General features: G+C 40.0%; 1 protein-coding gene across 1 annotated transcript in view; it reads right to left on the bottom strand.

Moving 5' to 3' along the window:
• LOC109929705 (protocadherin Fat 4) overlaps positions 1–14457 on the bottom strand; it is a 381732-nt gene that overhangs the window by 133345 nt on the left and 233930 nt on the right. The window contains exons 6-7 of the mRNA XM_048609430.1: positions 12179–13101; positions 8219–8393 (exon numbers count right to left, since the gene is read on the bottom strand). Coding sequence (XP_048465387.1) covers positions 8219–8393; positions 12179–13101 — 1098 coding nt within the window. The remainder of the gene's footprint in view (positions 1–8218; positions 8394–12178; positions 13102–14457) is intronic.

Below are 14457 nucleotides of genomic sequence, written 5' to 3'. Positions count from 1 at the left end.
TGCTTCCCTGATGCTGCCTGGCCTGCTGTGTTCCTCCAGCTCCTCACTGTGTTATCTCTGACTCCAGCATCTGCAGTTCTTACTTTCTCAGCTTGCAACCCTGACTGGGTCCAGGTTATAACATCTGCAGAAACATCTTATGTTTTGAAATGCAGAACAAAAAAAAAGTTGTGCTTTTCTAATTTGTTGCTTGGGAAGAAGTATGTGATGTGCAAAACTGAAACTGGAAATGGGCACAGCAGTTAAACTGACTGGCACACAAAAATCACAAGCACACTTCACCTGTCACTGTCAAATTTTCTACTGTTCAAAGCTTGCATAGCTTTTCATACTCCTTAAGATTAAAAATCAGACTAATAAACTTCCTAGCACTCTGGCATGTGTTCAACCTTTTGTCAAAGAAGCATGTATTTGAGATTTCTTAGAAATTTAGCGTCTGATGTACAATCCCTTTAAGCAGTCTCAAAGAAAAATTGCCTTTGCAAAGACCTTTTTCTCACTCTAAAGTGTCTGTGTTCTAACTGAAACAACTGTCTGAATTACATGCAAGAAATTACATTATTACAAACTATCAGACAGAAAAGCTCTGAAAATAGAGAAGACAAAATTTTAAATGAAAAATATCAGCATTGTATACACTGTACAGTGGTGAAATGGTTCCTATGTGTCTGCAGAAGAGATGTACTACATTTGGGTAGGAACTGGATGAAACAGACATGCTGGTCCATGTGCTATAGGAGTGAGAAGGTGAGTTGCTATAGAGTGCAATCAACTGAAAAAAAAGAGGCACACTGGATATAATTTTAGTTGATTATCTTTGGGGAAACAATTGAAAATTCTCAAAACCACGCCTCAGAATGCTGCTGTGATGCTGAACAAAAAAATCCAGCAAAACGTACTGTCTTGGTGTTGGCTTTTCTGCTACATAGAATCATAGAAATGTACAGCATGGAAATGGACATTTGGGTCCAACTTGATCACACTGACCAGATATCCTAAACTGATGTAGTCCCATTTGCCAGCATTTGGCCCATATCTCTGTAAACCCTTCCTATTCATATACCCATCCAGATGCCTTTTAAATGTTGTAATTGCACCCACCTTGACCACCTCTTCTGGCAGCTCATTCCAAACACACACCACCCTCTCTGTGAAAAGGTTTCCCCTCAGGTGCCTTTTAAATCTTTCCCTTCTCACCTTAAACCTATGCCATCTGGTTTTGGCCTCCCCTACCCTGGGAAAGAGAATTGCCTATTCACCGTATCCAAGTCCCTCATGATTTTATAAATCTCTATGTCGGTAGACTGGGGTAGAGTAAGGAAATAACAAATAAATATCAAAGCAACTATATAGTAGACATGTATAACTTTGGCCATCATTTTACTCACTGTGTACTGTATCCTACCAGAGCTGGAACCTACACTTCAACATCTTTTACTGATACTGTCTAGACAAATAACCAGTTTAAAGAATTAAAAGTAACAGTTTACAACTATTTTACAATAAAAAGTCAAAACACAGTTGACAGACTATACTGCTTCATTACTCTAGGAGTCAGCCAATAAATAAAACACTGGTTGGACGGGATATACAAACAGAGTTGGTCAGCAAAAAATAATGATGGGATTTGAAGGGCCCCATCTGGTTGCCAGATCTGATGCTTACTGATCCCGTGACCTATCAAGTTCCACAAGGGAGAGAATCAACTTTGTGTAGATTACGTATATTGGATACCTCTGAAAATGTGACTTACAGTTATACTTATAATTAACACCAAATCTTATGTACTATGGATGTTGTCTGCCCACACAGATTCAATGTAATTTTGTACTTTTTGATGAAATGCATTTTGTACTGTAGGAATATACACCATTTATTAAGATGGAGGCGACTGCTTGATTGTAACTATTTTCTAGCCACAGTCATTCATTGCAAGTTACTGAGGCAAGAAAGGCATGTCATAAGTTAGCAAGTAATCGGCATCAATCATTGCATACACTGTCAACCTGAAGCACTGTACCAGAATACTGCAAATGCTGTCAGACACTTTAACTGACTAACTTCTCAATGATAGCATATACTTACTATCACTGGCTGTAACTTGTACTCAGATAACATAGTTCACTGTCAGCAATTATAACTGGCTGTTGAAGCCTGTACAATGATGAAAAAATATTGTAATAGACTGAGTAAGATAGTGATCAGCTGCCAAAATTTAGAACAGACTGTCGAAGATTGTCACCAACATTTAGGCTGTCAAAGATTCTTACCAGCTGGACCACGAGTGGCAGTAACTCCTTTTATGGGATTATAGTTAACAAATGATCATAAAATACTGTGATTTATTTGTATCATAGAATATGCCAACAGTGTGGAAGCAGGCCATTCAGCCCATCAAGTCCACACTGAACTTCCAAAGAGCATCTCATCCAGATCCACCCCATCCCTGTAACCCTGCACTTCCCATGGCTAATCCACCCAGCCTGCACATTGCTGGACAACTTAGCATTGCCAATTCACCTAACCTGCACTTCTTTGGACTGTGGGAGGAAACCCACTCAGCCACGGGGAGAATATGCAAACTCCACACAGACAGTCACGTGAGGTGAAATTGAACCCAGGTCCTTGGCACCATGAGGCAGCAGTGCTAACCACTGAGCTACCATGCCAGCCCCAAACCTTTGGGTTGCAAGAAAACCAGCTCAGCGCATTCCAATTCCAATCTGCTAATATTTTCAGAATATAGCAATTTTCTCAAAAATTCTTTACTATAATTATTGTCAAGTTGAGTTTTTATGGCAAATCCCGAGAAATTTAATCTCAATTTCTCGTAAATGCTATGAAATACAGCTAAATATTCAATAGAAAAAGACCAACTCCGATCACGATCAACATCTTTTGTAATCTTTCAAATTTTCTGCCACTCTTTGGTCCTCCTTCAATGCTATATCATTCTATTATGCTATGAATCTCAATGTGCTTACACTGTTGCTAGGAAATTTTAAGCAGTCAGCAATAGAATGTTTTCGGAAGGTACTAGCTAAGCACGTAACCAGAATTTCAGAGACAAACTGGAAGATGTTGAACTCAGGGAGGCATAGTAGTGAGGTTGAGTATATGGCAGAAAATTTAAGATGGGCCAGAAACATGATCATGATGATAGCTACTTACTGACTGCTCTGTCACTGGAACAAGTATCTTTGTTATATAGTCCAGCAAATCCCTAAATGCTTTTAACATCTCAGTCAAATATCCTTTTAGACTTTGCTGCAGTAAAGGGAAAAAAAATTTCTCCAGTCTCTCGCCAAAGCTAAAGTCCCTCATCTCTATACCATTCCAGTATATATCCTGCAGCCTCTTGAAGCCCTTGACAACCTTCTGGAAGCATGGTGTCCAGAATTAGTACAATCCTACAGTTAAGATGTAACCAGTGCCTTAAGAAAGTTTAAAATGGCTTCCTGTAGTTTAAATCAAAAAGCTGGCAACTGCAGACACTGTAAATCTGAAATAAGAACAGAAAATGCTGGCAAATGTTCAGCATCTGTGGACAGAAACAGAGATAATATTTCAAGTCAATGACCTTTCACCAGAATTGGAAAACTTGGAAATTTGATGGCTTTTCAGCAAGGGCTGGGTGATACAGAAAAGGATATAAAGATAATCTGTGAAAGCAGGTGAGACTGAATGGCTGAATGAAAGGCAAATGAGGCAGCCTTAGTGGGCCAGACGGAATGGTGATAGGGCAAGTAAGGAAACAGAGAAACAAAAGATGTACATAGGGCAGTTGCATTGCTATTAGAAAGTGAAAATAAGACAAAAAGAGAAGGAAACAAAATTCTGTTGGTAGGGGATTGAGGGGAGGTGTTTGCAGGACTGTTGTGTTATCTCTCGTGGTCATTAGATCAGTGAGTCTTTCAGAAAAGTGCTTACGATATCATCAAATTAGCATGTAAGCTTAAAGAATAAAGGTCTCAACTCCATCTTACTTTGGATCACTTGAAATGTAGCATTCCTACTGGAATCTTATGCTTCTGTTATAATCGAATAGCTTAATATTAGCTTTATGTGCCTGAGGAATGTAATGTCTGTATTTAATAGTTAGATGTAATCTATGTTTGTTGGATGCCTCAATGTCATAATATCTGTGTTCACTTTCTTTTGTGATGGGAGGTAACATCAGCATTGCCGCATCTGATAAAATACCTTGTTGGAGGAAAACTCACACCAGAGACCAAACAGACTGGGGGGAGGGTTTTGGGGGTGTGTGACCACTTTGTGCAACATGATTCCAGGCTTCCAATGTCCTGCATTTTTAAATCCCCAACTCACTCTCATACTTATATCACTCTGTTTGGTCTTCTGCACCGTTCTAGTGAGGCTCAACACAATGTTAACATGCATCTTACTTTTTCATGAGGTACTTTACAGCCTTCTGGGCTCAACAACCCCACACCCCCTCGCTACTGCCACCCGACTAGTTTTCTTTTCTTTGCAACATCTTGCCCATTTACCATTCTCTCTGGCCCAGTAGGACAAGAAAACCCGTGCAGAGATGTGGAGTTATTTGTGATCTCACATCTTTCTGGATGGGGGTGGTGTGAGGGGTTGGGGGTGGATGGGTGGCTTGGTATGGAGCTCATTCAAAGGCTGCTAAGCCCATGATTTAGAGACCCAGTACTGGAAAATGCGGGGCCCTTGCAGACAACCCTCTTCAACCCAACCAGAAAACTCTACCTAGCAACCATTGGCTAAGGATGTGTCACCCATGTTATAGAGTCCAATGACAATTCCCAGCCTTGATTGGGAGTCATATGGATATCAGTCACTACCTCCCTGGCATAACTGCTATTCAAAAGAGTTGACCACCTCTACTTGACTGACAACTCTGAGATGGTGGGAACTCTGTCCTTATCAAGGCAACACTGGGCTCAGCCAGCTCTCTGACTGTCAAACAAAACCCTGTCACCTCCACGAAACACTGCCTGTTAACTCTGTTTCTCTCATCACAGATGCTGCTGGACGTGCTGAGTGTTCCCAGCATTTTCTGTTTTTATTCCTAGCTTATGCATCCTAATTCTTCAATAATAAAACTAAGAATTCCATAAGCTTTTTTATCCTGTTGATATGTTAGTATTATTGGTGTCTGAAGAAGCTGTACAATGTGAGTAAATATCGTGGAGGGAAAGGAGAGAAAATTAAACAGATTATAAAAATATAAATACAGAAAATAGGAAGAAATGAAAGGTAATGTAGACTCCTGGAAGAGGATGTTAGGGGTAGGCGTGCAGGACATCCACCACCTGCCCAAGTAAAATTCAGTCTGTGGTTTCAGCACTGTCAGTGAGACTTCAGATTCTCCATGGAAATGTAGTTGGAATGAATCAGAGACTTTCCTTTCAGAAAATAACCTCTTGGAGCCTAGTGTCTGAGTAATTTGAGATATGAGATGGAGTACTCTAAGCCTGGAATGAACGGGTGATTTTCAACCTGTATTACCAGAAGTTCTACACTATACAAGTTTGCCTTGGGTCATATCTAGGTATGTTATGGACTAAATGGTACATAATAGATTGCTTTGATTAATCAAAATCTCCATTAATGTTATATCAGGTGACAACCAGGATGGTAGAAAGGGGATTACCTCAGAACGTACTTTGCATGGTGCAGTCATAATATCAGTGGATTAAAAAAGCTTCAGTTACAGGAATGTCATGCTAGGTGCAACCTAACAACAGAAATAAAGAAAAGGTAGAGAACTGTACTCTTGAATGTTCCTAGAGTGAGCTAATCAGTATTCTGCCAACTATGTTCAACCAACCCATGTTTGAAAAAAAACTCACTTGTTAGTGTCTGACATTAGTGTAATTAATATTCAGTCTGGCTTGCATATGGCTCACAAAAAGGTACACTATTTTCACATCTAAGCCCCTGTCCTTTGCAAACAGACTTAAACATAGGGGGCATGATCAAGAGGTTGGCAGCCACCACAAAGCCTGTCTCTGTATTTGAGAGTGAGGAGGAGTTCTTTCGTCTGCAGGAAGATGGACTTGTCAGATGTGCAGAATGCAGGTAAATCAAATTTAACCTGGAGAAGTGTGAGATAATACATTTGGGGAGGGCAACAAGCAAAGAAATACAAAATAAACGGGAAGGAAGTAAGGGATCTTGGAGTGCATGTCCACAGAGCTGTGAAGGGGCAGGACTGATTGATAAAGTGAATAAAATGACATTTATTAATCAATATACAGAATGTAGGAGCAAGGAGATTTTGGTGGAGCTGCAAAAAAAAAACACTATTTAGCTCATAACTTGAGTTCTATGTGCAGCTCTGGTCAACTTATTACAGAAAAGTTGGAAACACACTAGATAAGGTGCAGAAATATTTATGAGCATGTTGTCAGAACTGGAAAGTTTTGAAGACGAGGAAAGTTGAATAGGCTGGGTTAAGCTTTCTTTGGAAAAGGCAAGGCTGAGGTGAGATTTGATTGAGATTTTCAAGATTGTGAGGGGCCTGGATAGGGTAGATGTGGAGATCTATTTTCTTAGCAGAGTGGCCAGCGGCCACAAGGCCAAGATTTAAAGTGATTGATAGAAGGATTAGAGGTGAGATGAAGAAAACATTATTTGACCAAGGGGTGGTAAGGTTCTGGAACTCACTGTCTAATTAGGTAGAAACCCTCAATCATTTAAAATGTGTCTGGATAGATACGTGAAGTCATGCAACCTCCAAATATCTTAAGTGGAGGAATGTGCAGGGATGTAAGGAGAGGGTGGAGGAGTGGCAATAGGTGAATTGCTCTTTAGGAGGGTACAATGTGTCAAATGGCCTATAAAAATTCTATGATTGTCCACTATGAACATGACCACACATTATACCATTTTCAAAAAATCAACACCCTTCAACAGTACCATTCTTTTCTCAGCAATACTCTTGTTACTGGGTGTCCACACTACAGTTGGAGAGCCATTCCCATCAGCAGTAGGATTCATAAATCTGGGTGTGACATGCCCATATTTTTCCAACCTACTAAAATAAATAGTCAGGAAATTCTGAGCAGTGCCTATCTGAATTTCCAACTTTTGATACAGGCATGTGAGGCAGCCCAGGCAGCACAAACTTGCAATGTCAATGGAGAATATATTTGCCGTTGTCATAACAAAGCGAAGTGAAAATAGCAGGGTGAAAGAAATGCTCTAGTGTGACAGGCTAGATTGGAACAGTTTGGGAATATTAGTGTGATCACTAAGTCAACTGAATGATTCTCAAACACAGTTACACTCAGAACAATTACAACAAAAATTGTTCCCAGTGGAATATTTTGCAACGTTGTTCTCTAGAAGGAAGGCAACTTTGAAGCTTTCTTTAATGAAGAATTGGTTTTGTAAGGTTTTGCGTGCTGACAGCATTGATTGAGAGAATCAATGGTAGGGGATCAGTTCATCTGAATCTCAAAGACAGGCCAATTGTTTCAAATGATACATTCCTTCAACTTTTTGCAACAAGTGAGTTACTGAACACACCCAGATAGTTCATGCTTGTAAAGTTCACAACACAGTGTTCAACTTTAGATTTAATTCTGTAATTGGACAAAATTTGCTAGGTAATTCTGAGTGGGTGAATAATTATAGCGACACCCAAATTATGACCAAGCACACAATGTGATGCCCTTGCATGTACTGTAAACGACCTATATTTAAAACCCAATATCCTATTTTTGCAGACTGAAAGAACATGTATGTATAGGCCTGTTTCAACTTAATAGAATAAGGGACAGCCATCCACTGATTCACATTTTGGGCAATGCCCTGACCAACCAGAGTCAACCTGCCTGGATTGAAATTTAAACAAAACATGGCAGTCAATCAGCATTAACTAATGCATTCTCCATGGCAATGTCTCTACCAGTCAAAGCCCATCAGCGCTCTCCTCTTGTGCAATATAAATGTTGGCTTTTCCTTTGAATCAGTGTTAGAATTATCTTGATGAGTATAAGATTAAATGCTCTGACAAAGTCTGACTTCTCATGCTTTAAAATTAATGACTGGAAAATTCAGTTCTGCATACTGGGTTTACTGATCTCTGGTTGATTATTTGATGTGTGTTCTCATTCGCATTGAAGTTTAACCTTATAATGAATATATTCAAAACTTTCTTACTTAACAAGGTACAATGCATGAGCAAACTACTTCGAAACGTAGGTGAGATTTGTGCTTTTACCTGCATCTGTAGCGATAATAGTGAGGACAAACTGTGCTGTCATTTCACGATCCAGGTTCATGACCAGACTTAGCTGCCCACTGGGTGTCAGGGTAAAAGCTCCTTTGTCATTCCCACCAACAATGGTGTACGTCAGCTGACTGTTTAGCCCTTGGTCATCATCCCGAGCTACAACCTATAGTATAAATCCAGAGGATATGTAAGTCTAATGAATTTGATAAGTATTCCATAAAGCAATGTGGAGCCTACACATAAACCACTTTGTCAGCAATGGTCGCTGTACTTTTTAAAAAAAAGGCACTGAATCTCAACCCCCACAAACAGTTGGGTTGAGATTGTATCACATGCTAAAATAGAAGAAGCCTGAAACAGGAACCAGCCCCACTGAGGAGTTTGGGGAGGAAGATGTGGGACAGGGTGTAGGCAACCAATCTGCACAAGGGAAATGGAATAAAGAATTAAATATTATAATAAGACTTCATGCCAATAATTAACATTAATTCCACATTAGCGAAAGGCAGGGGTTTCTCAAGCCTCAGGAAACAAAGCAGGTTAAAGGAGGTAGGATGGTCCAACTGCCTTTAATGTGCTGTTTGCGAGCCAGGGGGAGCAGCAGTTCCTTCCAGGCCTGATAATTTACCCAATAAACCCTACCTCAATCTGACTGCTTCCCTCCAGCAACTCCTTTCCTTACAACTGAACTCCTCACAATCAACACCAGGATCCTCACCAATCAGGTAAATTCTACAAGATGTTACAGAAGTGTTTCCTTTGGCTTTCTTGACCATATACCACATGTATAACTCACATCTGGACTAAAACCATAGACTATAGAGTCTGAAGTAGGGTTTAAGACCCTGCAGTTATGAGCAAAGTTATACAAGTTACATTTATTCTTATCTTAAAAAGATAGGGATATGGTATCATCCACCATCATCCACTGCGTGGGGTGGCATGGTGGCTCAGTGGTTAGCACTGCTGCCTCACAGCACCAGGGACCTGGGTTCAATTCCACCCTTGGGAGATTGTCTGTGTGGAGTTTGTACATTTGCCCTGTGTCTAGGTGGGTCTCCTCTGGGTGCTGTGGTTTCCTCCCATAGTCCAAAGATATGCAGGCTAGGAGGATTGGCTATGCTAAATTGCCCCTAGTGTTCAGGGATGTGTAGATTAGGGGGGATGGGTCTGGGTGGGATGCTCTGAGGTTCAGTGTGGACTTGTTGGGCCAAAAGGCCTGTTTCTGCACAGTAGGGATTCTATGATCATTATCTATAACCTTGTGATGTAAATTTGATAAGGTAGAATAGTGAGACAATTGAAGTACAGGATGGGGGTAATATTGTTTGATTGTGAGCAGAAAACTACCATTAGCTACTGGCTTTATTCCATTGTTATTGATGAAAAGGGAAGTTGGGCAAGGTACATAATGGGCAGTCAATCCACTACTGCAGGGTTTTCACCAGTGTCAATATCAAAATCAAATCAAGTGACAGAGTTGGGAGGAAATCACTGCATAATGAAAAACATTTTTTACACCAATGAACATCCTGCTTCCCTAAACAAAGTGATATTTGGGGTGAGATATAACACAGTGCGGAGCTGGAGGAAAACAGCAGGCCAGGCAGCATCAGAGGAGCAGGAAAGTTGACGTTTCAGGTCAGGACCCTTCTTCAGGTTATCTCTGACTCTAGCATCGGCAGTTCTCACTATCTCTGATATCTGGGGTGAGGAGTTTTTTAATTGCATGCAAGTTTTCAGTGTGGGGAACACTTTGCCTACTTCTGATTAAGTCTGGGAGGGACAACTTGTAGGAGAATATCCTGCCTATATATAAAGGCCCTTAAGTGACAATTAATATCCACTTAAAGGCTCCACCTCAGTACTGCTAGTTGAGGACTCTCCATGTTGGGAAGCTGATCATCAAACCTGGCATTTGGTGGGAGAAGCATAACCCTTCATTCATAGGCACTCTGTGCCCAAACAAAAAACCCAGTATTGAGAAGGTAAGAATGACTGACAACCTGCAACATCCAACCACTCTTTTCTACAATATACCCCATTCCACTGCCCAGAAATCCCAATCCTGTCACAGAGTCACACAGGATGGAAACAGACCCTTTGGTCCAACTCATCCTGGTTTCCCAAACTAAATGAGTCCTATTTGCCTGCTTTTGGTCCTTATCACTCTAAATCTTTCCTATTCACGCACCTGTCCAAATGTCTTCTAAGTGTTGTAACTGTACCTGCGCCTCCAACTTCCATGTCAGTTCATTCCATATACCATTATTTGCCCTTGTCCAGGAATCCCTGCTGAAGGCCTTAGTGTAATAACAACAGCGGCCACAGCTCCTGGCCTTTAGCCAGCAGCTCTCAAGGGCAGGATTTCAACCATATGTCCTGAAAAAACTGGGAATCCCACTAGCCAATCAGGGACTTAATTCCCCTGGGCTTCCAGAGAATGGGTTAATGGATGCCCAGCCAGTTTTGCGAGCACATGTTGGACCCCTGCCATTCTTACTCAGTTTTGGCTTTGGGAGACCACCATTTCGGGTGAAACATTCAAAGAAACTTTGCTCAATCCCTGGTTCAAAAGGGAAGGAAGGCATCTGGATCTGTGAACAAAATGTCTCAAATTAGGTCCTGACTGAATGAGGTGTGATGAATGAATGGTCTTTTCTTATCCTTACATTTCTTGCTTAGATTCAAAAATAAATTATAATCAGGTCTACATACAGGTTAATTAAAGTGAAGTATAAAAATATGAAATTTTATTTGTCTTTACAAGGTTTAATTTATGTAGAATTCCACAGTATGGAAGCAGACCATTCGGCCCTTTGAATCTACACTGACCTTCCAAAAAGCATCCCACCCAGACTTACTCTCCATCCCAAATCCATCTAGCCTCCACATCCTCAGACACTATGAGCAATATAGCATGGCCAATCCACCTAACCTGCACATTTTTGGACTGTGGGAGGAAACTAGAGCACCTGGAGAAAACCCACACAGACACAGGGAGAACGTGCAAACTCCACGCAGTCACCCGAGGCTGAAATTGAATCCTGGTGCCTAGCATTATGAGGTGGCAGTGCTAACCACTGAGTCACCATGCCACCTGACTCTGGGCCCTGTTACACTCTGAAATAAAATATAATTATTTGTGTTATACTTTATTCCTCAAGTGTCTCCTTTCCAGAAACTGCTGATTCTTGTTTTGATCCAGTTCTGCTAGTGATCAGCAGTCCTCAGGTTCCTAATTCAAGTGTTAACTCTTATCTGTCTAAGCTCTTGACGTGATTATTGACAAGATAAGTCTCCACAAAGTGAACCTGACAGACAAGGTCCATCTTATCTCTTACCTGTGCTCTACAGAGCTTTATTTTACAGAAATGAGAACCATGTTCACCAGATTTCTCGGAAATGAAATTCCACTAAGGCAAATTATTTTAACTCAGTAAAAGCCTACAATTAAACAAGGCATCATTTATCCAACAAAGAAGTAGGTATGATTATTACATTATGCAGATATGCTGTCTCTAAATATTCCATTTACTAACAAATGCTCCATGTGATATCTGATAACACTATGCATGCACCATGGACAGTTTTTGTTCCGGTTAGAACTTGGTCTTGGAAGGTGAAGAAGTGAGGTCATTGCGTATTCTTAAGATGAAGGTAGATAGATTTGTGTTAACCAGGGTAATTAAGGGTTATTGGGGTAGATGGAAATGTGGAATATGAAACACAAACAGATCAGTCATTATAGCAATGAATGGTGGAGAAGGCTTGACGGGCCAAATGGTATACTTCTGCTCCTGTGTTCATAAGATTTACTGTATTTTTGCCATTTTGAAAAGTACAAAATAGGGATTGACTAACATAAACACCAGATTTGATTATACTTACCTTATAGCTAAATGCAAATATTGTTATGGAAAAAAAAATACATTTCATAATACCAACCTGCAGGATGGACATCGGCAGACTCTGTATACCCTCCTGCACATGCACACTGTAAGGCGATAGTTCAAAAATTGGTAGAAAGTCATTCATGTCTGTAAGGTTAATGTTTACTACAGCTGTTGCAGATTGTGGGCTGCTTCCACGATCAGTTGCTTGGACAACCAGATTATATGAGGGTGTTGTTTCCCGATCAAGTTGCTTGGCTACTGATACTACACCCGTAACGGAGTCAATTCGAAAATCATTGTTTAAATTGCCACGGGCAATGTGATAGCGAATCTGACCATTAGCTCCTTCGTCTAAATCAGCTGCAGTAACTTGGATGAGGTCAACACCGCTAAGTGTATCTTCACTAATCTCAACTTCATAGAGAAGTTGCTGAAAGACAGGAGGGTTATCATTTACATCAAGCACAATCACAGTAACATCCGTTGTCGAGGAGAGTGGAGGCTCACCCTTGTCTGTAGCAATCATAGTCAATGTATAATTCGATACCTCTTCCCTGTCAAGTTCACCAGTCAGTCGTACTTCTCCATCTATTATCCCAATGCTGAACTTGTTTCCTGCATGGCTTAGTAGTGTGTACTCAACGTAACTGTTTGGTCCACTGTCAGGATCAGTGGCTTGAGCTTTATAAACGATTGTGTTCATTGGAGAGTTTTCCTGCATGTAGGCCATCTTAGATGAAATAAACCTCGGAGGGCTGTCATTGACATCCAACAGAATCACAGACACTTGCACCGTGCTTGTAAGCCTACTTGCTGGGACAGTAGATAAATCATGAGCCCTAATCAGCAGGTTATAGAATGACTGGCTTTCCCGATCGAGCTGTTGCTTAATGCTTAGAACACCATTATTATTGATGTCAAAATGTTGCAGTGAATCTCCAGATGCAATGTTGTATGCCAACTGGGAATTGGGTCCTGGAAACAAAAGGCCAGAAAACATGATGAGCGCACCAAACATTTGAAGATAAAATGGAAAGATACACTGCAGTCCATTTTAATTCAGATGACATTATACTTGTGGATTAAATTCGGTTAAAAAAAACTTGGAATTCTGACCCAAAATTACAGAAGAACTGACTTGTTCTCACTGTATTCCTATTCATTTTCAATGAGCTTCCTTAATTAAAAAAGCAAAAAGCATGCATTTATATCATTCTTACAAAATTGAGAGCACGATTAGGCCACTTGGTCCTTCAAGCTTGATCTGTCATTCAATAAAATCATGAATGATCTGAGAAGTCCATACTTCTACCTACCCCCAATATCCTTTCACCCACTTGCTTATCAAGAAACTATTTATCCCGCCTTAAAAATATTCTATCATTTTCAGGGAAAAGAGTTTGAAATATCCAGACACACTGAGAAAAAATATCCTCATCTATCTTAAATGAGCAATATTCTGAGTATTCTGAAATAACCCCTTAAGTATTGGAAATTGGATCTCTATCAAACTATCCCTTAATCTAATTGGCAAGTTCACTCTAGCTAGTTCTGCTTTCCTGTGTTCATGACTGCCCTTATTTAAATTTAAAATACTAATCTTGCATCCACTTATCTCTACCTCAATCTGAATGTAAAATTCCATCATGTTATTTTTGCTGCTGTAAGTAGCTAACATAACATATTTTCAAAGTAAATACTTAAATAATTATAGCACTGTGAGTAAACATTTTTATATGAAAAGTTTGCAGTATTTTTATTAAAACAATTATTAAGCTAGAAGTATCGTGTACATTTATGCAGCTAGCTATGGTGAAACCATATAGAACCTGCATGCCATGTGAGTTGCGAAAATACATTTTTAAATGATCTGTTGTGGACCAGAAAACAACATCTTGATTAAATCATGTATTACTCACTGCTATTGTAAGTTTAAACTCAATATGCACTCTGTTGCAACTAAACAGAATTGTAATAACGTTCATTTTGATTTGCACCAAATTGAAATAAGAGCTCAACAATAGATTTTAAATGCTGCATCTCTGGAATTTCATCCCTAACCCTCTTTTTTGCCTTCGATTGGACCTTCCCTAAAAATGTATTTCTTAGGCCCAAGCTTTCCATCACCCATCATAACACCATTTCTGTGGCTTTGTGTTAATTTTTAACTAAACACACATCCGTGGAGCATCTTGAGACTTTTTTCCCAAGTTATTATGCTGCCTAATGCTCTGAGATATAAACCAAAAAATTACGTAATGTGTATTTGGAGTCTGAATCAAAACTGTTTGTCTGCTATTTCATTGAAAGAGCAATTCGATTTGAATGTAT

This window comes from Rhincodon typus, chromosome 1 (assembly GCF_021869965.1).
Source record: "Rhincodon typus isolate 14 chromosome 1, sRhiTyp1.1, whole genome shotgun sequence".
NCBI classification, from domain to species: Eukaryota; Metazoa; Chordata; class Chondrichthyes; order Orectolobiformes; family Rhincodontidae; genus Rhincodon; species Rhincodon typus.
Note: the sequence above shows the minus strand (reverse complement) of the source record. Positions and strands in the feature narration are given on the sequence as shown.